Source organism: Artemia franciscana, chromosome 19 (assembly GCF_032884065.1).
Source record: "Artemia franciscana chromosome 19, ASM3288406v1, whole genome shotgun sequence".
NCBI classification, from domain to species: Eukaryota; Metazoa; Arthropoda; class Branchiopoda; order Anostraca; family Artemiidae; genus Artemia; species Artemia franciscana.
The window spans coordinates 25,779,706-25,804,624 of record NC_088881.1 but is presented as its reverse complement, the minus strand read 5'-3'; the positions used below and the strand labels follow the sequence as shown (position 1 = coordinate 25,804,624).

The 24,919-nt window shown below is 35.4% G+C and overlaps 1 protein-coding gene across 3 annotated transcripts in view; it reads right to left on the bottom strand.

Moving 5' to 3' along the window:
* LOC136039477 (serine/threonine-protein kinase greatwall-like) overlaps positions 1–24,919 on the bottom strand; it is a 128,482-nt gene that overhangs the window by 19,383 nt on the left and 84,180 nt on the right. For all 3 annotated transcript variants that reach the window (XM_065723254.1, XM_065723257.1, XM_065723256.1), the window contains exon 14: positions 6,291–6,506. In XM_065723254.1, coding sequence (XP_065579326.1) covers positions 6,291–6,506 — 216 coding nt within the window. The remainder of the gene's footprint in view (positions 1–6,290; positions 6,507–24,919) is intronic.

Here is a 24,919-nt window from a genome sequence, read left to right as displayed (position 1 = left end):
ACACCTACCAAATTTGATCGTCCTAGCTTACCTGGAAGTGCCTAAAGTAGCAAAACCGGGACCGACAGACCGACAGAATTTGCGATTGCTATATGTCACTTGGTTAATACCAAGTGCCATAAAAATCAATAAAACCACAGGCATAATCATAGATTCAAACTAGTTCAGTGGGGAAAATCAGGGCTGAGGCATTCTCACCCCTAGACTTTGAAAAGTACCTTTTTTGGTACGATTTGAGTACGAGTAACTTATTTTAGTTGTTGGTGTATGCTCACAATAATCATGGGTAAGTTTTTTTTTTGGCCACTTTTATTTTGCGCATTTGTGATATTTATTTATGCTCTATTTCATATTTGACCTTGTCTTCGGCATAATCCTTTCTTTAATTCTAAATATTTAATTTTGACAGTTAATTTGACTATACGAATACGGTAATGTTTTTCTTCAAGCCTATGATTTTGTTTAATCCCCCACCCTTTCTGTTTCTGTTTTTGCCATTAATCGCATAAAGTTCATTTTAGTTCCTGTACTTGGATTTCTTTTTTCTTTTTCTTTTGCGTTCAATTTTATTGACAATTTTAAAGCTTGATTTGTGTTTCTTCTACCTTTGTCCTGCTCCATTATTTGTTTCTTTGATTTGATTTTTCTTTATAGACATATGAAGCGAATTCGGCTCTATTAGAGCTTGTGATAGCTATAGGAAAATAAATATTATCTTATCTTATCTCTCGTATGAAAAAATACACTCTTTGACCCCAGGGATTGAATGCTAAGGTACTGGAGAATGACCATATTCAAGGATAAATACAGGGAAAATAAAGTACAACACCAAAAAAACTGGCAGATAAAAAAAAAATTAAAAAAAAACTGGTAGACTTTTCTTTATCTGATATTACTATTATTTTTCTAAAGGAGGGAGGAGGGCTTGGCAGAAGGAAAAGAATTTATAGAACAACTTTTCTTTTTTTGCTTGACAGATTTGTGATCTAGGAATAAGATGAAGTTATTTTTCGGGTTGGTAGATTGCCTAAATTCACAAAAAACAAGAAGAACAAAAAAAGGCACTCAGATAAGAGAGGTAAGAGGAGGCAGTAGCCCCCTTTCCCCTAGATACGCCACTGGTTTGGCGGATCCAAGTTCCACCACCCCCATGCCGAGGGATTGTTGGTAGGCCTCCTATTATTCGGTAAGCGGATTTAGACTCTGCTGTTAATCTTTAAGGGCGCTATTACTTGGTAACCGTCTCTTTATTTTTCTCCCTTTACAATAAAATGAAATTCCTTATGACTAATAAAATGAAATTCCTTATGACTTAAGCTTAGCTAATACAAAGAATAAATTTGTTCGTTCATCTATACTTCCTTATCGTTGTGGTTGTCCAAGTAATTTTTAGTAAAATTTCTTTCAGTGGGCCATCCAATCCTGCTTCAAAATAAGAGCAAAAAAAGTCGAACACCATTGAAGAAAGTTTGGCAACAAAGCTTTAGGTTAAACAAAGAAAACAGAGACTACTTTCATGATTCCTTTGCGGAATAATTTGTCATTATTCTGGCCCAAACACAGCTACGGTTCAATTAAAATTCCCAAGAATATCAGCATTTGACCAGAACGCTTTATTTTGAAATATTTTAACAAGAAACAACTCAACGACAGTTTTTTTGACTCTGCTACAAAAGAAATAAGACGAATCAACACTCAGAAAAAGGTTCTGCGAGCATATTGTGCAAACCAGTACCAAAAAAGCATTGGTGCATAAAGCGAATTCAAACATAGCTCAAATCAGCGTCTTATTTGACTAAGAAGTCACGGTCTCTTCACCTTAGCCTTGAAATTCCTAACTGAAATTTTCAATTTTAATGCTACGTCGAATGACTGTAGTTCCTAGACTGATTATCATCATTTTTTAATAATTCAACGTATTGAGTTTATATTAAGTCATAATACACTGCAAAGTTGAATTAGAAAGATGTCTGTTATGAGCTTTTGGTCTATGTGGGTTTGCCACGGTGACTGAAAAGAAATGATGCCATAGCTCGGTGGCAGAGCGCATATCTAGTGAGCAGAAGGTTAGGGGTCTAAATACCAGTTTTTCAATAATTCGACATATTGAGTTTATATTAAGTCATAATATACTGCAAAGCTGTATTAGAAAGAGATATGTTATGAACTTTTAGTTTATGTGGGTTTAGCACAGTGACTGAAAAGAAATGATGCCATAACCCGGTGGCAGAGCGCATATCTAGTGAGCAGGAGGTTAGGGGTCTAAATACCAGTTTTTTCAATAATTCAACATATTGAGTTTATATTAAGTCATAAAATACAGCAAATTTGTATTAGAAAGAGGCCTGTTATGAGCTTTGGTTTATGTGAGTTTGTCACGGTGACTGAAAAGAAATGATGCTATAGCTCGGTGGCAGAGCGCCTATCTAGTGAGCAGGAGGTTAGGGGTCTAAATACCAGTTTTTCAATAATTCAACATATTGAGTTTATAAGTCATAAAATACTGCAAATTTGTATTAGAAACAGGTCTGTTATGAAATTTTGGTCTATGTGGGTTTAGCACAGTAAATGAAAAGAAATGATGCAATAGCTCGGTGGCAGAGCGCATATCTAGTGAGCAGGAGGCTAGGGGGACTAAAGACCACCGATGACATATTTTCCATAGAAAACTATTATTGTAATAATGGTCACCAGACAAAACATATGCGAGTAATTCATGCAAGGACCATTCAATAACGAAAAAGAAAAAGCGCTGCAGCCCAAAAACTGTTTATTTAATTACTTCAGAGCTTTGGCTAATTTTCAATACAGTCTTCGGCAACATTTATTCACTGTTCTGTCGGTGTATTAATTTGTGTGTGCCTCTAACACAAAATTCCAACGTTTTTCCAACGATTCATGAATCAGTAGATCGAAAATATTGACTATTTTTTGATTTAGTAGTGCCACACGTGGGCAAACATTTTCATGAAGAAAAGTTATAGCTTTATTCAAGAGTCCATGACATTTCGTTTGAATGGCAGGGCTTACTTTTTTGTGAGCAATTAGCTGTAGTAATGGCTGTCGATGGCTCGTTGATCTTCAAAATAATCACAATAGATAAGTTCCTGTGGATTCCAGAATGCTGTAAGTATGGCTTTAGGGTTTGTCATTTGAATAAAACGTTATGTGGTGAAAAGTGTGATTGACTAAATCACACCTTGACCAAAGGTGTGATTTTTTATCATGACAATGTGCACCCATACGTAGCACTGCTAAATCACGAAACAGTTTAAAACTGGGGAGGGAAATCTTCCCAAATCACCGCTACTGCCCTGACCACGCCCATCAGACTTTCATTTGTTTGGATCTGTGGCTAAACATATTTTGTACTTAATCAATATCAATTTAAAGTCAAAATGCACTTCTATGAAAGTAATAGCAATACCTTTGGGGGTCTGAGGACAAAGCCACAACGAATAATTTATTCTCAATCCCTTCCTAATAAAAAAAAGCTCTAGAGCGTTTTCAGAGTGAACTTGTTTTAACACATCCCCCATGTGATTGAACCTAAGCGTCAACCATTATGGAAATCATGAAAATTTGATGTCAACACCTACAGGCACTAAATAGAAAATGCTTAAATCAGAAACATCTTTGAAATCATGAAACAATAAATATTTATTTCTTGAATCTTGAAAAATATCCGTATTATAGGTATGTAAATATTATAATGCAAGAACTGGAGAAAACATTTTATCCAGGTAACTGGTGTTAGTAAGAACGTTTTGCTGACCAAAACTTTGACTGCCCCCCCCCCAGAAAAAAATCTTGGTCATAACTAAAAATGTACGCAACAAAACATTAGTGATTAAATTGACAGTAGGGTCGGTACCGTTTCTGTTTAATTTTTTTCCTACCGTTTTCGCTTCTTTTTATTCTTTAGGAAATAGAAAAAAAACAAACCAGAAAACAGATATTGGTTATTTTTTAGTACCGTTTCGTTTCTATTCCATTTTTCTTGATTTTCCGTGCTTTGATTGCACATGGTATCGTAGCGCAGTCTAGCGACTTATATTGGATTTGCGATACTAGCGAATTGCAATCAAGCAAATACCGTTGTCTTTACATGTTCTGAAGAAAAATATTTGCCACTGTAAAAACCAATCCATTACTAAAGCAAACTCATCATTAAAGCAACTACAGCAGTCTAATTGGATTTCCACCTTTTGGCTAATTTCGGTAAGTAGATAGCTCCCAAAAGAAACTGGATACACTGACTGCGGAAATGACGATGCTAGTAAATCGGAATGAAATGACCCAGACCTTGACATCGATAGTGAGAACTTAGTACCAAAGCAAAGAGCGTCTCTAGTGAAGTATGGCCGCTGGGAGCAGCACTGGTGAAAATACGAATGCTGGTAAGAATCGAATCCTGAAAATATCTTCTAAATTTTACGAGCTTTTTGATTTGGAATACTTATAATCTTAGTCTCTCCGTCACAAATGACTTGATTCATGGAACAGCAGTCTTACCATGATAGCAATGCATTATGCCCGAATAGAGTCACTGAGCGACTTCGTCAACCAAAGCATTCATGACGCTAATATCTAAGAGCTCAAATTTAACAAAAAGGAGCATCCCAACATCAAATTTGTCATTGAGGTTCTTCGTCCGTTCAAACAGGCAACTGTGATAGCTAGTGGATATAATTATGTGTCGGCAAGCAAAGTTGTGCTGATGGTCAGGAGATTACAGGGGTTTTTCAGACTTTAGATACTAGAATTATGACTGAGTCAATCAGTACCTTCAAGGTACTATTTCAGCATTGATGGGTGATTTACGTGGAAGCAGTGCTCATGATTGACTACAAAGACACTTGAAGTTCGAACATTTTTAAGGAATAAATTTTAGTCCATATGGTCTTTTGTATTTTCGGTCTTATCGCATATTTGATGCTTTTTCTTATTAATCGTAAAAATACGTAAAAAAAATACGTTATTAATACGTAAAAATAGGTCATTTCTGTTTTTCAATGACAAAAAAACAAAACAAAAACAGAAACGGAGCTCCGTATTTTTTCACTCTCTCTAATTTCTGTTCCGTTTTTTAACGCTTCTGGATTGGCCAAAAACAAAAACAGTGCTAACCCCTAATCAACAAGTTTTCCTACTAAAGGAATGGGCAGTGAAATTTTAAAGTTGTTATTTAGCTCACTTTGAAAATACCACTTTGAAAAATTGTGAATACGCTTACCTTGGAAATACCAGTATCACAAAGTATTTTTATTGTTGTTGTAAAAAGGAGAAGATTAGAAAAAATTTTCCTTAAAGATAAAAAAAATGAAAAGGAAATTAAAGAACTCTTTTGTCAAATATAATGGTAGCAAAGCAGAGGGAGGCAGAGGGATATATCATGCCCCAATGGGACAGAGAGCATTTGACAGAAGGGTGCCAATGGTCTCCAGGACAAACACAATTTTGCAGATAATTTCACTTGTTATTTTATTCAATTCCCAGGAAATACGTTTATACCGCGATAAATCTTCAGAGCCACCATATACACAAACATCTTACTCCTTTAAAACAATTATAAATATGCAAACAATACTATGTTTTACGAATCTACGAATAGTTTTACGAATATTATATTTTACGAAACAGATACGAATCTAGTCCTAATCTGAATATAATTTAACTAGACTAGACTTTTTGTTCACACTTAACACTTAACATAGGCCTGTGTCCCTATCTTTTCCAAAACACATTTAACACTTTGTGGAAGCGTGGTTAAGTAGTAGCTATTAGTAATATATTAGATATATTTTAAGGAAAGTACTATTGTCTGCTATTATATGTATTACATTCCTATTTTGTTTGCATAACATATTATATTCATCGTATACGTTTCTGAAGGTAGGAATAGAGTGACACCAATGAAGTGTCGTAACCCCGGCGGCAGTAATGCCCGCTATGCTGTCATTCCCTACGTCTAGTCATGTTTAGCCACGATTTTATAGGCTGTTTCCATCTCAAATTGTTCACAAAGCCGCTAATTTTTAATCTTTTTTGTGAAAAAAGAAGAAAAAAAAGGAAAACGATTTTTGACTCTTACTCATTCCGACTGGCCAGAATCGGGGGTGATCGCGACTTGACATAATAATTGTAGACAAATATCACAACCCTGTGAAATAGGTTTAACTCAATATGCAAAATTCCCGTGTCAGAGCCATTCGTTGTTTCGGATATAATATATGCTTCACAAGAATTAGAGACTAATTTCATAATCTTGCTCACTATTTCTAACTCACCATGGAAATATCCAGTGTCAGAGTCATTCTTTGGTTGTGGAACAAAAGGCGCCGATTGGTTGAGAAGATTTTCCCAGTCAACTGATTTAAACATGGACATGGCTCTCAAAGAAACTCCATCAGCACGCTGATTCGAGTCCAAAGTTAAAAGTACTTCGATGACTTCTCTGGCTTCATGACTTAAACAGTCGTCATCTTCAGGAGGGAATTCAACATCTTAATAATAAGAAAATATTTTAAACAAATACATTTATATTTAATTTACAAGAGACAATAGAAAATAGAAAATCAAACAGTTCGTGGTAACGAACTGTAGTAAGAAGCGACCCGGCTCAATAGTAACCAAAACTCTAAAAAATGGAATTTTAATACCAATAGCTACATCAAAAGAATCGCATTTTAATGCTGATTTTAAATATATAAGTTTCATCAAGTTTAGTCTTACCCATCAAAAGTTACGAGCCTGAGAAAATTTGCCTTATTTTAGAAAATAGGAGAAAACAACCCCTAAAAGTCATACAATCTTAACGAAAATCACACCATCGTATTCAGCGTATCAGAGAACCCTACTGTAGAAGTTTCAAGTTCCTATCGACAAAAATGTGGAATTTTGTATTTTTCGCCAGAAGGCAGATCACGGATGCGTGTTTATTAGTCTGTTTGTTTTTTTTTCCCAGGGGTGATCGTATCGACCAAATCGTCCTAGAATCTTGCAAGAGGGCTCATTCTAACGGAAAAGAAAAGTTCTAGTGCCCTTTTTAAGTGACCAAAACAATTGAAGGGCACCTAGGCCCCTTCCCACGCTAATTATTTTCCCAAAGTCACCGGATCAAAATTCTGAGATAGCCATTTTATTCAGCGTAGTCGAAAAACCTTATAACTATGTCTTTAAGGACGACTTACTCTCCCACAGTCCCCGTGGGAGGGGCTACAAGTTACAAACTTTTACCAGTGCTTAAATATAGTAGTGGTTATTTGAAAATGTACAGACGTTTTCAGGGAAATTTTTCGGTTGGGGGGGGGGGGGGTTGAGAAGAGGGGGGTATGTTGGGGGAACTTTCCTTGGAGGAATTTGTCATGGGGGATGACAATTTCCATGAAGGAAGCGCAGGATTTTCTAGCATTATTTAAAAAGAAAAAAACAATGAAAAAATAAATAAGAACAAGTTTTTTTCAACTGAAAGTAAGGAGCAGCATTAAAACGTAAAACGAACAGAAATTATTACGCATATGACGGGCTCACCTCTTCCTAATACCTCGCTCTTTACGCTAAAGTATTTTTAGTAATTTCAACAATTTATTCTAAGGCTTTTGTGATTCAGGGGTTATTCTTAAGAAATTGGGACAAAATTTAAGTTTTAGTGTAAAGAGCGAGGTACTGACGAGGGGGTGAACCTCCTCATATACGTAATAAAAACAAGAGAATACAGAAGTTCGTTACGTAAGCTAATTTGTAAATTGCATATATCTTTTACTAATAAAAACATTCGTAAAAAATTAAAAGTTCTAGTTGCCTTTTAAGTAACCAAAAAATCGGAGGGCAACTAGAAAGCCATTTAGCCAAAAAAAAGAAATATAGAAATTTCGTTTTAGTTATTCATCTGCGGAGAGCCGAAATCAAAACATGCATTGATTCAAAACGTTCAGAAATTAAATAAAAAAAAACAAACAAGTTTTTTAACGGAAAGTAAGGAGCGACATTAAAACTTAAAACAAACAGAAATTACTTCGTATATGAAAGGGGCTGCTTTATAACCAATATCCCGCTCTTTACGCTAAAGTTTCTAACTGTTTTAAAAAATAGAGTTGAGAGAAAGAGTCGAACTTTAGCGTAAAGAGCGGAGCGTTGATTAGGAAGCAGCCCCTTTCATATACGAAGTAATTTCTGTTCGTTTTAAGTTTTAATGTCGCTCCTTACTTTCCGTTAAAAAAACTTGTTTTTTTATTAAATAAGCCAAAGTTTGACTCTTTCTCTTAATCCTACTTTTTAAAGAGTAAAACATTTTAGCGTAAAGAGCGGGGCGTTGAGGAGGGAAGAGCCTCTTTCATATACGGAGTAATTTATGTTCGTTTTAACTTTTAATGTGGCTCCTTACTTTCGGTTAAAAAAAAACTTGTTTTTTTTTCATTTAATTTCTGAACATTTTTGAATTAATACATGTTTTGATTTTGGATCTCCATACATAAATAATAAGAACAAAATTTGCATATTAACTTTTTTTTGGCTAAATTGCTTTCTCATAGTTTTAATCAGACGATTTAAAGAAAAAAAGGAGCGAGGGAGGAGGCCTAGTTACCCTCCAGATTTTTTGGTTACTTGAAAAGGCAACTATAAATTTTAAATTTTTTGAACGTTTTTATTAGTAAAAAAATGCGTAACTTACAAATTAATTTACGGAACAAACTTCTATATTTGTAAGTTTTTATTACGTATATGAAGGGGTTTTCCCCCTTGTCAATACCTCACTCTTTACACTAAAGCTTAAATTTTGTCCCAATTCCTTAAGAATGACCCCTGAATCACAAAGGCCGTAGAATAAATATTTGAAATTACAAAAATACTTTAGCGTAAAGAGCGAGGTATTAGGAGGAGGTGAACCCCTCATACGCTTAATAATTTCTGTTCGTTTGAAGTTTTAATGCTGCTCCTTACTTTCAGTTGAAAATTTTTTTTCATATTTATTTTCTCATTTTTTCTTCAAATAATGCTAGAGAATCCTGCGCCCCTTCATGGAAATTCTCTTCTCCCATGACAAATTCCTCCATGGAAAGACCCCCCACGTAACCCCCCTCCTCAACCCTCCCCAGCCAAATAATCCCCCAGAAAACGTCTGTACCCAATAACCATTATTGTATGTAAACACTGGTCGAAGTTTGTAACTTGCAGCCCTTTCCACGGGGACTGTGGGGGAGTTAATCGTCCCCAAAGACATAGTTATTAAGTTTTTCGACTATGCTGAACAAAATGACTATCTCAGAATTTTGATCCGGTGACTTTGGGAAAATGAGAGTGGGAGGGGGCCTAGGTGCCCTCCAATTTTTGGTCACTTAAAAAGGGCATTATAACTTTTAATTTCCGCTAGAATGAGCCCTCTCACGACATTCTAGGACCACTGGGTCGATACGATCACCCCTGAAAAAAAGAAACAAACAAACAGACACGCATCAGTGATCTGCCTTCTCGCAAAAAATACAAAATTCCACATTTTTGTAGATAGGAACTTGAAACTTCTACAGCAGTATTCTCTGATACGCTGAATCTGATAGTGTGATTTTCTTTAAAATTCCATGACTTTTAGGGTGTGTTTCACCCTATTTTCTAGAATAAGGGAATAATTTTCTCAGTCACGTAACTTTTGATAGGTAAGACTAAATTTGATGAAACTTATATATTTAAAATCATCATTAAGATGCAAGTCTTTTGATGTAACTATTGGTATCAAAATTCCGTTTTTTTTAGAGTTTCGGTCACTTTTGAGCCGGGTCGCTCCTTACCACAGTTCGTTACTACGAACTGTTTGATCGATTATCTATAAAGAGAGAAAAGTTACCATGAGACTAGACTACTAAAAAACCCTATTTTTATCTATTTTCATATAGTATCATAAACAATCAGACAAAATTATTCTTGATATTGCTATCTGATGTAGAGCACCAATTATTTTCTGCTTACCGAATTCAACCCCTAAAAACTAAATGGTGAACAGGCTAATGATAATGATAATGTTAATACACCAGCTCCTCTTCCAAACAAGAATTCACCAGTAAAAAAGAAAAACTCCTGCCTGTCATATAAAACGAAGATAGCCTCTCTTTAACCAACCAAACAAATATTATTCCATTTTATTTAATATAGAATTAATTATCACTGTTGACGTTTAGGTTAAAGGTGATAGCAAAATGTAACCCACAATTTGACTAATATGTGATAAAAATGAATAGTTCTCACGAATTTTTCAAAACCGGAAAACCACAAAATTAATAGCCGTCTTATGTTGCTTTACTGCCCGAAGAAAAGGTATCCTTTCGGTAACAGTTCACCTATCTCTGACTGTTTGTGGTATACTTCAGCTTAAGTAAACAAGTCTTCATAACTATAGCTACAGCAATAGCAGGAGGTCTACAATTTACGCATAAATAACATGCTTAAACACAATTCTTTTACGTAATATGTCATAGAAGATGCTGCTCTTTTTGAAAAAGCGGCGAAGCCGCCTTGGCCCAGCTAGTATGGCATAAAAGTAAACACGATATTATATGTTAGGTATAATGAAATTAGTAAATATCTACATATTTCCACTCTAGAATCGCTCAATGTTTTGTGCAAACTGTAAAAATATCTATGGTATCTGAACACTAATATTAAGTTTTCACTTCAAAGTAGAAAAATACTCGTAAATTTTAAACTTTTTTTTTTTTGTTCGATTTAATCAAAGAAAAACCTTAATCGGTTTGCATGCGAAAGTTTGCTTTTTTTTTGGTAATACGGGACCCAGAGATCGAATCACGCTGCAGGAATGCACTGCAGGGCCGACGCAGGGACCATAGTAGTCAAGAAGCGTCGTTAATTCTTAAATAATAATAAACCAAATTTTTTCGGCCCAACTCCTAGGATGCGTATCCTTATAACTTTGTTCTATACTTACATAGAAAAGAAATTCGTTTTTTTTTAATTTTGTTTTCAATTCAGAATCACTAAGGATATTTTGAAACTCCAAAACCGGGTTGCAGTGGCAGCTAGTAACCCATTAAGAGACGATCAGGTCCCATACTAACAAACACAATGGCACATAACTCCTAAGAATAGAGTGACTAGTTGACACTCTACGTGTTGCTGGGGCGCGCAGCGCCTCAGCAACGCGTGGCAGGGGTCAGCTAGTATAATTATATAAAATTCATTAATTCTGTTAGGGTTTTAACAAAAAATTGATTTATGAATTGAAACTATAGTAATTCCTGAAAATTTTTAAACAGGTAATTTATTTCATCTCTCAGTTGAAAGTTGCAATTGTCTCCAAGAATCGAGCTTTTTTTGGCTTAAACCCCAAAAGTGCACATCTTAATAACGTTGTGCTATATTTCCATAGAAAAAAAATCTAAATTAATTTTGTTCTATTATAGTTCTTAGTTCAGGATCGCTAAAGTCATAATGTAAACTGAAAATATTAATGGTGTCTGAGCAGTAGATCAAAATCTAGATCATAATAAATTGATTAAGAAAGGTGTCATTATGGCGTCTGTTAAAGGTAGAATGAAAATTTAATAGTTAGTTATATGAAGGATCGGTAAAGTTACCAATAAATAGGGATTATTTAAGTTTCATAAGTATCATGGCTATAGAGATATCTGAAACCTAGCAAAAAACAAACCATAGTACATATTGGACATAATTAGCTTTCTGACTCTCTGAGATTCGTCTTTTGCTATTCCAAATAATAAATGGCCAAGATTTTTTTTCTGTTTGTAATTTTCTTTGGAAAAGTATTTCCCGTCATTACATAATCTGGGTTGGAGCAGTAGCTAGCAAACTAGTAAGAGAGAGCACGTCCCATTGAAAAAAAAATAAAATATCCAATTGTTCATAAGAAAACGAGTCAGATTGAAAGAAAAGATATACTATTTTAATCACCTTGTAAAAAAACCAGATGAAACAAACTTACAGCTCCTGGGCTTGGATAACGAGGAAAATTTAGTGGCTTTTTACATAAAGGATCAATATAGTTTTATATTAAACAAAGAGGATGCAATCCTATGAAAATAAGATCATGGTTGCAGCCATAGCAGCAACCTAGTAAAATACAAATCTCGACCCATAATAACCCTCCTTTTTGTTTTCGTTCTTTTCTTCTTTTTCTCTCTCTCTTTTCTTTTCATCGGTATGTCTAACCAGATTGCTATTACCAGATTGGTATATTTTGTCAGAAAACGACCGATAACTCATACTCTAATTAAAAATTCGTCATTTTTAAGAGCTCAAAAAGTGTTTAAATATTAATTTTGCAATAGAAGCGATTATTTTATTCGTAAAGCACATAAAAAAAGGTATTAAGTGGTATGTTCAATTTATTGGTAAGTCAATGATATGCACAGTCATATATTTACCTAGACAAGTACCTTTACGGTGCTTGTGCTCGATCTTGTAAGCATTTCATGGGGATCTTGTCTTATTATTATCCAAAAAGAGGAAGAACAAACCATTGCATTATATTTGACTTAGTTAGCTGCCTGATTTTTTGAGGTTCGTCTCTTACGATTCCAAAGAAGATAACGTCGTAGGCTTTTTCTTGTTAGTAATCAGGGTTATATTCAGGATATATAAGGGACTTATGCATAAGTTTGTATAGTAAAGAACAAACTCTCAATTATATTGGAAAATTATAGAAAAGATTAGTACAACTAAGTATAAATGGGATTAGCAGCAATACTTGTTTCTCATAGCTGCAGGGGCAACTAACACAACATCTGCAGGTGAAACTATACCAATAGCAGGTGCAAAGCTGCCAGCTGCAGGTACAACTAAGCTAACAACTGCAGCTACATCAAAGCCAACAGCCGCAGGTACAACTAAGTCATCAGTTGGAGATATAAATAAACAAACAGCTAAAAGAACCAACAGCTACAGACAAGTGATCCAACAACTGCAGGTACAACTAAGCCCAGAGCCGCAAATACAAATAATACAACAGCTACGGATACTACTAAGCCAAAAGCTGTGAGTACAACTAAGAAAACAGCTGGAGGTTCAACTAAGCCAACAGCTGCAGGTACAGCTAAGCTAACAGCTGTAGGTACAACTAAACCAGCAACTGCAGGTACAAGGTACAACTAAAACAACAGCTGCCAGTACAACTGAACCAACAGCTGCAGTTACAACTGGCTTGTGGACAAGCAAAAACCATTCTTTTTGGCCCCAGGCAAGAGTTCTGCGGAGCTTTCCAAAATGTAATGTCATATTCATCAATCAGACCTGAGGTCCACACTTTCCGTAAAAACCACACAGGTTAGACCCTTACCAGTTTCCAGGAATAAGCTGAGATCGGCGGCATAGAAAAAAAAAAAAAAACAAAAAAAAAACGGGACAAAACCTAAGTGTTGCTCTCGCAACACAATTGTAAAACATAATCGCAAATTTCAGTTTTGTGAAAATGAATTAGTGCGAGTATTAAAGCTGTAATTTGTTTCATTTACCTCGTTGATTTTTTGTGTTCTTTGTCTATTATGCTGTCTTGTTTTGTCAGTTTTCTCTTATTAGGCTCTGTCTTGTTGTATTCTGTCTGTTGTTGCAATATTTGGCTATAGGCCTAATACAGTAAACAGTGACCTAGATTAATTTCCTCGCTCGATTGACAGCTTATAAACTGTGATTTATGGATAAGAAGTTAAATCTTCACTGTTTGAACGAAAGGTACGGCTGGAATGTTAATATTTAGGTCAATTATGAACTTTTTTAGTCGATGATTGACAGATGGGATATATATATATATATATATATATATATATATATATATATATATATATATATATATATATATATATATATATATATATATATATATATATATATATATGTATATATATATATATATATATATATATATATATATATATATATATATATATATATATATATATATATATATATATATATATATATATATATATATATATATATATATATATATATAAGACTATACTAAAATCGTCTCCCATCTATTTGCCACAACACATCTAGGAATATTTAGGATTCGGTGCGTTATTAAGCTGAAAAACTGACAGAAAGATACTTGAGTTCCAAGATCAATGAATCCTGGCGGGCTAAAGAAGTATCAGTATAATCATTATAATTTCTTTCCTTCCGTCAGAAATTATAAGAAAAATCGTGATTCAAAATCCAGTCATTCCTACTCTTCATAAATGGTCTCCCCAGCAAAGGAAACTGCTTATAATTACTGAGGAGTAATAGCCGATGTTTAGATTAGTGTCTTTCGAAACTTTTCGATTGTTCATGCCCAATTTTTACTAACTGTTTTTCAGGTTTTTACTATAAATTATTATGCTGTTTTTACTATAAATTATAAGACATAAGCATCCTTCTGTGTCAGTGGCGTCGTTGGGGGGAAGTCCCCCGACAGTTTTGGGAATATAATTATTATCAAGCCCACGCTCCTTCACTCTCCCGACGTAGAACCCTCTTGCCCCCTCCTCCAAATAAAAATGGTGGAGCAATGTCCCTCTTCTGGGATGGTATAATGAAAAGAGCAACAAAAAAGAAACTTATTTTCTTATTCTAGTTCTCTCCTTATTTCTAATGAAGCCCTCCTCATTAGATTCCTCCAAGCCACACTCCCTATTTTTTAACCTTTATCGAGTCCATTTTTAAATTTACAGTTGTATCCTAATTCACACCTTAACGATCCTTTCTCTTTGTTATTGTAAATTTTATGTTATATTTTGCTCGCAACATTTCAGTTTTGTTCTAGGTCTGGTAACTTTAGAACTCAATTTTTTTTTCGTTTTTCGAATAAAAATTAATTTAATAATTTTATTAAACTACGATATTCGTCTATAAGTGAAACAAATCTTATCCTATAATAATAATCTTATCGAAATGCAAACTTCAAACGAGACCGGGAAATAAGAAAACAATGGACTCATTAAACAACAACGAACATGATGATTGCTCCGATAACAAAAATACGGAGGCGTCCGAATTATTCAAATGTTTATTTTACAATTTCCGCAAAATTCGATATTCATTTGAAAATAAAACGGATCTTACCTTGGAACAAAAATGAATTTAATGAAAATAATAAAATGAAAAATGGAACAAAAATGAATTTAAAAATGAATTTAAGAAAAAGATTGACTCAGGAGCACCATAATTATGATACAAGAAATTCACAACTTTTAGGCCATGAAAAAAGAAACAAAAGCTAAGAGCTCATATGGCACTTGTGACGAGGCAAGAACAGCTAAGAGCCAAGAGCTCATATGGTATGAGCTCTAACAAAATTCTAAGAATCAATAGATTGATTTAAAAGGAAAATCAGAGGCTTAATGCCGGTCAGGATTTAAAATAAGAACTCTGAGTCACGATGTCCTTCTAAATATCAAAATTCATTAAGATCCGATCACCCACTCGTAAGTTATAAATACCTATTTTTTTCTAGTTTTTCCTCTCCCTTTAACCCCCCAGATGGTCGAATCTGGGAAAACGACTTTATCAAGTCAATTTGTGCATCTCCCTGACACGCATACCAATTTTCATCGTCCTAGCACGTCCACAAGCAACAAAATCGCCAAATCACTGAACTCCCCCAAAGAGAGTGAATCCAGTATGGTTACGTCAATCACGTATCAAGGACGTTTGCTTATTCTATCCACCAAGCTTCATCCCGAATCCTCCACTCCAAGTGTTTTCCAATATTTCCCCCTCCAACTCCCCCAATGTCAAAAGATCTGGTCGGGATTTCAAATATGAGCTCTGAGACATGAATTCCTTTTAAATATCAAATTTCGTTAAGATCCGATCACCTATTCGTAAGATAAAATACCCCAATTTTCACGTTTTCCAAGACTTCCAGTTTCCCTCTCCAGCTCCCCCCCCCAATGTCACAGGATCTGGCCGGAATTGAAAATTAGAGCTTTAAAGCACAAGATCCTTCTAAATATCAAATTTCATTAAGATCTGGTCACCCTTTCGTAAGTTACAAATACCTCAATTTTCAAAATTCCCCCCCCCCCCCCGACTCCACCAAAGAGAGCAGATCCGGTCCGGTTATGTCAGTCACGTATCTTAGACAGGTTTTTATTCTTCCCATCCGGTTTTATCCTGATCTCTCCGCTTTAAGTATTTTCTAAGATTTCCGGTTCCCTCAACTGCCCCCCCCCCCCAATGACGCTGGATCCGGTTGAGATTTAAAGTAAGAGATCTGAGGTACGAGGTCCTTCTAAATATGAAGTTTCATGAAGATCCGATCACTCCTTCGTAAGTTAAAAATACGTCATTTTTTCTAATTTTTCAGAATTAAACCCCCCTCCAATAGAGCGGATCCGTTCCAATTATGTAAATCACGTGTCTAAGACTTCTGCTTATTTTTTCCACCAAGTTTCATCCCGATCCCTCCAATCTAAGCGTTTTCCATGATTTCAGGTTCCCCCACTCCAAACTCCCCCCAATGTCACCAGATCCGGTCGGGATTTAAAGTAAGAGCTTTGAGACACGATATCCTTCTAATATCAAATTTCAATGAGATCCGATCACCCGTTCATAAGTTAAAAATACCTCATTTTTCTAATTTTTCAGAATCGCCCCCTCCCCCTCCCCAACTATGCCAAAGAGAGCGGATCCGTTCCAATTATATAAAGCACGTATCTTAGACTTCTGCTTATTTTTCCCACCAAGTTTCATCGCGATTCCTCCAATCTAAGCGTTTTCCATGATTTTAGGTTCCCCCACCCCAAACTCCCCCCAATGTCACCAGATCCGGTCGAGATTTAAAATAAGAGATCTGAGGCATGATATCCTTCTAAATATCAAATTTCATTGAGTTCCGATCACCCGTTCGTAAGTTAAAAATACCTCATTTTTTCTAATTTTTCGGAATTACCCCCCCCCCCAAAAAAAACAAAACAAAAAGGGCGGATCCGTTCCGGTTAAGTCAATCATGTATCTTGGACTTGTGCTTATTTTTCCCACCATGTTTCATCCCGATCCCCCCACTCTAAGTGTTTTCCAAGATTTTAGGTTTCCCCCTCCCAACTCCCCCCCAATGTCACCAGATCCGGTCGAGATTTAAAATAAAAACTCTGAGACACGATATCCTTCCAAACGTCAAATTTCATTAAGATCTGATCAACCGTTCGTAAGTTAAAAATACTTCAATTATTCTGTTTTTTTCTGAATTAACGGGCCCCCACTCCCCGCTAGATGGTCCAATCCGGAAAACGACTATTTCTAATTTAATCTGGTCCGGTCCCTGATACGCCTGCCAAATTTCATCGTCCTAGCTTACCTAGAAGTGCCTAAAGTAGCAAAACCGGGACCGACAGACCGACAGAGTCTGCGATTGCTATATCTCACTTGGTTAATATCAAGTGCCATAAAAACAGTCAGATCATCATATGTGGTTAATAGTCTGGGGCCTTCTATTTGGAATAATCTACCGGCTAGCATCTACATTGTGGATAAAAATAAAACCTACCTACCAACCTACTAAAACAACAACTTAAGTGATTAATGGGGGGTTTTGGTGACATCCTTTCCGTGGTGGTCCTGAGAGCGCTGAAACCTTAATGACGCCTATCAACAAATAGGGGCCTACTGCTGCTAATTTCAGTCACTCACTGCCCAGGGGCTGGGTCTGCGAAGGATATTTTGCGGAATATGCTGCTAGAATTGCATGAAATGAAGATACATAGCATTACGTAAAGTGACAGAAGGGATTCATGATACAAGGTGGAGGTTGAGGGAAACGGTGCAGTGAATAAAGCCCACTGGTGGTTGTGTCCGAGGCCACCAAACAGCTCAGGGCCTCAAGCCTGTTCTGGCTAAACAAGAAACAAGACAGTATGAGCGAAAAATGTTTTTAAGTTCAACGCTTGTAGAAAAAGCCCAAACCCTTCGGGCATAGAGCTGAAAGGACCCAAGAGCAGGTAGTAATGACTACCAAAATCATAAGCGGGGGATAAGCCCCAGGACACATGAACCACCGCAACCATGGCGCAAGAAAATATCAACTAAGAAGCAATTCGATGTGGGAGAAAAAAAAGAGACATTTCTCTTGCTAGTACCGGTTCTAAAGATCAAGTGCTGCTTAATGCTGATCACTGGCCAGCATTAGGAGATTCTCTCCTCTGCTTTAGAGAAGCCAAAGATGGCGACTGCATCTATAAAAAAGAAAGGGGAGTTTGTAAACACCTTGACATTGCCGAGGAAGGCTCGTCTACAAAAGTAATAGAAAGACATAGGCAAGCTGTATCTCAAAATGACACACTGAAGACAGCATCAATAGTCCAGCAAACTAAGCTTGACGATGACAGGAATGTCCATAAAAAGAAACTCAGTGGTAAAAACAGAAGAAAAAGCATAGGTTGCCTAAAAATGAGAATTGTAGAGATAACTATACTCATTCCAATCAGGGTTACGAACAGTCTAGACGAAAGCTTGGAAGAAAAGCACGTCCATAACATTTAAAATGCTCTGGACAAAAAATATTAAGCAAAGCTGCAAAGGTGACCCGGCATAAGAACAAGCCAAGTAGAAACAGAAGGTCGGTGTGTTTCGTTTTCGGCAGAAACCCGAACAGACTCCAGATTTGGTTCATAAACAACTAGAGTTAAAACTCTCTGCGACAACGAGTAATGTTTTTACTTGGTCATAAATAACTTAAGCTCCAGCAGGGAAATTTCAGCGAAGTGGTGTGAGAAAAAGTTAAGTCTTGGCTGAGTGTAATAAATGAGCCCCTAACATCCTAACTTGTTGCAAAAAATGAGCAGAGCACTGATTTTTTACAAAGACGAGCTAAATCATAAGTGGAGCAGAAATGAGCTAAATCCTGACCAATAAGCTAAGTCTGAGCTCTGGACTGATACGGTGCAAAAACATATTCGTTAAAAAATAAAGAAATAATATCATTTAAACTTTCTTTTTTATTCTTTTTTATAAATACCTTTATATTTACAACACAGATTTAGGTTCATTTGTCTAATATGGAATAATTTCTCACAAATATGTTCTCTCTTTCAAATGTATTCCTTTCAAACGTACGGAAAATCAACTAGCGAAATTTGTTTGAGTTGTCAACTCAGAAAAATTCCTTCTGCAAACAAATTGAATTGCTTCAAAATTACGAATTAAGAATTACTATTATTAACAAAATACTGAAAATTAAAATTTTTAAATTAAACTGAATTAAAATTATGAATGGAAAACATACAAATTATCAAAAGTCCTATTTAAAAAAGTCCTAATGATTTAAGCATATTAGATGAAAGTGTGAGCAAAATGAATGAATTTTTAGAGGTTTTACGAGTTCAGGGTGCTAAAATAGGCTTGAAAATTAATGTTAAGAAGACTAAGTCACTAAGGTTAGGAATAAGTGAAGATGAACAGGTTACCTTAGGTAACGAAAAGATTGATCAGGTTGGGAGCTTCAGTTACCTTGGTAGTATTATTAGTAAAGATGGTGGGAGCAGTGAAGATGTTAAAAGTAGAATAGCTAAAGCTCAGGGTGTTTTTTCACAGTTAAAAAAAGTTTGGAAGAATAGAAAGATAAGCCTACAAACCAAGATTAGAATATTGGAAGCTACAGTGATGACAGTGGTCAAATATGGGTCTGAAGCATGGACACTCCGAAAAGCAGATGAAAATTTACTAGATGTTTTCCAGAGAAATTGCCTACGGATTGTTCTGGGTACCCGGCTGACTGACCGTATTTCAAACAGTAGGTTGTACGAAAAGTGTGGTTCAATCCCGCTTTCTGGGGCTATAATGAAAGAAAGGTTGAGATGGCTAGGCCACGTTCTACGGATGAAGGATGACAGATTACCGAAGATTGTCCTTTTTGGCCAACCGTCTGGGGCTACACGGAAAGCAGGTCGTCCTTGTCTGGGTTGGGAGGATGTCATAAATAAGGATTTAAAGGAAATGGGAACTTCCTGGGAGGGTGTAAAGAGGGAGGCTTTAAATAGATTAGGTTGGAGGAGGAGCGTGCGTAGCTGTGTTGGCCTCAGGCGGCTTGGTGCTGCAGTGAGTTATTAGTAGTAGTAGTAGTAGTAGTAGTAGTATTTAAAAGTCAACTGTTCTATTTAGGTGTCAACTTTCTTTACTTTTATACTAACCAAAGTCAAAAGGAAAAATACACAAAAAAGGTCCTTTCAAGATAATTTGAATGTTACTGTATATTCCACTAATTTGTTCATTAGTTTCTGTAAATTCGATTAATATATGATTTCTTTTCAATGACAAAAATCCCAAAAGCAGAGCTCGAATTATACACAGTTTTCAGTTAAATTCAGATGACATTTTAGCCTTTGAATGGTTTGAGGGAGCGGAAACCACACTCCAACACAACCCCAACCCCGCTGAGGGAGCAGCACACGTGATCATTCATGTTCACATTAAGTTTCACTTGATTATTCATTTCAATTTCTCTTCGCTTTATGTTTAGTGTATTTCTTCATAGTAATTCATGTTCGTTTCAAATTTGACTTCAATCTTTCATTGTAGTAGTAGTAGTAGTAGACAGGTGTAATAGCAAAAACTTGACAGCTATCGCTGATTTACAACATATACAAAATCAAACTACACTTGTAAATATAAATCAAACTATAAATATTAACTCTTATTATACATTTTGACGAAAACCGGGACGAAAGAATTACCATATTGGTTTGTTCTTGCTTTAACGGGAACTAATTTATCTTGCTTTCTCGTTCTTGATGGTAGAGGTTGATCAGGTAGAATGTCACGGTGCTGAGATTTAGAAAGCAAGAACTTTCCAAAACTCATTATCAGAGTTTCGTACCAGTTTCGGAGTGACGGCAGTCCTAGCACTTCCAGAGCCTTTTCGTAGGGGATGTCACGGCGGCCCAAGATGATCGATACCGCTCGCTTCTGAACCAATTTAAGCTCCTGACAAAGATACACTGTTCTAAGTGCTTAGGGCACCCAAACAGGGCACGCATATTCCAGAATGGGGCGGACATACGCTATGTATGCATACTTAATACTCTCTGTGTTTGCATTGAACCTACGCATACCGTTTAAAGTCTGTAGACTAGCGTTTGCACTTTTAACCACATTTGCAATATATGCGGCAAAGCTGAAGTTATTGGAGAAAGTAGCTCCAAGGATCTTGATACTGTTTGTTTGTGATTTACGCTTGTTTAAAGTTTGTCTTTTATGGCTTTATTTTCCATTGTTTTAGCTTTAATATCGTTTATTCAAAAATATTTTATTTGGAAAAAGGATTTTTAGATTAGTGAAAAGAATACAGAATATAACCAACATGATAATCAGATGTTTGCATAACGCAGCGACAAGCACCCGTCAAATATAAATTAGCTTCTAAAAATACGTGCTTGTAAATTTTACATATCTCTAGGGTAAAAAAAGAAGTTTTCAGGCTAATAATAATAATAATAATTTATCCCTTAACTCTATACAAAAAAAAAAAACAACAGATTGATGAGGGTTATAATAATGATAATAACATATATATATATATATATATATATATATATATATATATATATATATATATATATATATATATATATATATATATATATATATATATATATATATATATATATATATATATATATATATATATATATATATATATATATATATATATATATATATATATATATATATATATATATATATATATATATATATATATATATATATATATATATATATATATATATATATATATATATATATATATATATATAAATATATATATACATATATATATACTGATTGAGATTAGATTATAGAACGAAGTATAGAGGCATTAATCTGACCAGGTTTTGACAGAGAAAGTAATTCAATGAGCAATCTAAAATAATCGTCAAGTCAGCCCTTGTGTAACTTTGTTTAAAAAATCGTTGGTGCGGCAAATTAATGATGAATAATCTTTGTAATTACACAAAGGATTATATTTTACTTGAAAAAAGAATTACATAATAGCTTGGCCTTCTTCTTCATCCACTATAAGTAGCCTGCGTCAGTTAATTGTACTTGGTAGCCTGGAAGTTATGTAATTTTTAAACTACTCCTTTAAAAAAAAGAAACAGAAGAGTAGCCAAACAACAATAGAAAACAAACAAGGTTCTGGGTTTAAATCCCCCCCCCCCACCTATATTTTTGTCTGACTCGTAAAAATGTAAAAATTACATTAGGGCAACTTTTGATACGTTTCTAAAGTTTTTGTAACCCCCCCCCCCTACCCATGAACAAAAAATCCTGGATACGCCTTTGGCTAACAGCTGCTACATTCTCATTGATTTTGTTTTCCCACTTTGATATTCTTTTGTATGGGTACTATAAATTTCCTTCACTCATTATATACATCTTCTATAAAAAAAAAACTTCAATCCATGTTTGTGGTCGACTAGTATTTTAGAACAAGGTGAACTAGTATAGTAGGGAAAATTATCAATAAGTTCAATTACAGGAACATTAGCGAAGGCGAAAGAGTAGCTTCATCTAGTCACCCAATAATCTAGAAAATTCCCTTTTCTTCAAAATCATTCCTGGATTTTTTATTTATTATTCTGAACTAAGTAATAACACTGACGACTTAATATCTTTTCATATGCCACCAAGATCGTATCCAGGGGGAGGGGTTGCGAACCCCCTCTCTTCCCCAAATTTCCGTCCGACTTATAAAAAATAATGCAAATAAACAAATTTTTGATGCGTTTTGTAATTTTTTTGGTTTGTAAACACCCCCCCCCCGAAAAACTCCTTGATACGCCCTTATATGTTACTATTAATTATTTATCAAATTCAAACAATTCTGCAGAATATGATGTATGATAGTTTTGTTTCTACAACAATAAGAAGTCATTTATTCCTAGTTTAAATATTTTACAGATCAAACAGGTAATTTCTGCGGAGACGTTATGGAGACATTCCACAGTCTAATTCTGCACGAGATAATTGAGTCGGGAAAAAATTATCCAGCAGCAACAAGCGCTTCTCACTAGACTTCGAATATGAACTATCTCGGATGGAATACGTTAAGAAAATATCTTGTCCCTTGCTAGGCAGTACTAAGCTAGTTTTCCAACATTTGTCTTGCGAGTGAAAAATCCTGCTGCATTATGAAACACTTTAATTGATCAACCATTTTGGGAAACCGAAATTGGCGAAAAAAGAAATTTGCCTGACAAACTAAGCGGAAGTTTCAAATTGTCATACACACAATTCCTACTACTTAAAATTCCTTCCATTTTCGATACTTCACAATTTCTTCGAAAGAAATAACTCCCAAATCATCTCTGATCGGTTTGGCTCTTCGATTTATTGACGCATTTTTTTTTAAATCACCTCTATTGGGAATTGAGGTGAATCACCTCTATTGGTAAATTCAGAAGTAATTTCCACTAAGAGGCTACTACTAATACTGCTAAAAGCTCACCGCAGCACCAAGCCTCCTGAGGCCAACAAAGCTACGCACGCTCCAATTCCACCCAATTTATTCAAAGCCTCCCTCTTTACACCCTCCCAGGAAGTTTCCATTTCCTTTAAATCTTTCCTTATTACATCCTCCCACCCCAACCACCGACGACCTCCTTTCCGTTTAGCCCTAAACGGTTGGCCAAAAAGGACAATCTTTGGCATCCTTCATCCACATCTGTCATCCACAGAACGTGCCCTAGCCATCTCAGCAATTCTTTCATTATAGCCCTAGAAAGCGGGATTGAACCAGGCTTTTCTTATAGCCTACTTTTTGAAAAACGGTCTGTCAGGCGAGTACCTAGAGCATTCCGTAGGCAGTTTCTCTGGAAAACATCTAGCAAATCTTCACCGATTTCGGAGCACCTACGCTTTAGAGTCATATTTGACCACTGTCATCAGTGCAACACAGTCCAAAGCAACACCATAAGAAGTTGAAGAGCAAAGGAATTCGAATAAATTGACTTTAGTATCTTTACATCATCAAAAATAATAACTTTCCTCCACTCGCATGGCTTTCAATTTAAACTGACTACAAATTTTCACTGTCAAAATCCACCAGCTTTTATTTTTGATAGTCAATTTTACCAGTGATTGTCGATAAAATAGATTTTGTTTGACTGCAGAAAAATGATCAATTCATAAATCCGCAAATCCTGATTCGATATTTTTTCTTATAAAACAGAAAAAGCCAAAAATCTTCCAGCTTGTCTAAAAAACGCATAACCCAGTCAAAAATATTGGATATTTACACCAGTTTAAAAACAAAATTATGCAAGGAGTTCAGGCAAATTCTTATCGAAAAAATTTACACTTTAACTTAAATTTGGATTTTAACAGTATTATAACAAGATTATGAAAAAGAAGAGAAAGAAAAATGTTACCAAAATATTTTAGATTTGTGTCATAGTACTTTTTTGTGTCTGAAATTTAAGCGTTAGCTGCCAATTACTAGGTCGGTGCGGAACCACGACATGATCTATCAGCTACATTTACCCTCAGAGTAAATAGCAGGCAGGCGATGATAAAGACTGTCACACTCAGATTTACGATAGTTTTATGTTTCTGAAAGGAAAAAAGATGGGAATAGAATAGTAGAATCATTTCAGGTGAATAGTCGGCAGGCATCCAGGAAATGTTTTAAAGCCATTTGAATTAATCTTTTGTGAAACATATAAAACCTAGGCACGGGGGAAAACAGGTGTGATATTCCCTCTCTTAGAGTAATGCTGCCAAAAAGGACGCATCCAGAATTTTGAAATTTGGGCAAAATTTTGGGTGGGTGGGGGGTTATAACGCAGTACCCCCCTCCTCCTGGCCGGGCCGGCCTTGATACAGCCTTGGCTGCCAATATCCTGACTATCTTTTGTTATTATTTCTTTTAATTTAAAATATTTATTTCTTCGTGTTTTTTTCGAGGTTGTACTCACTC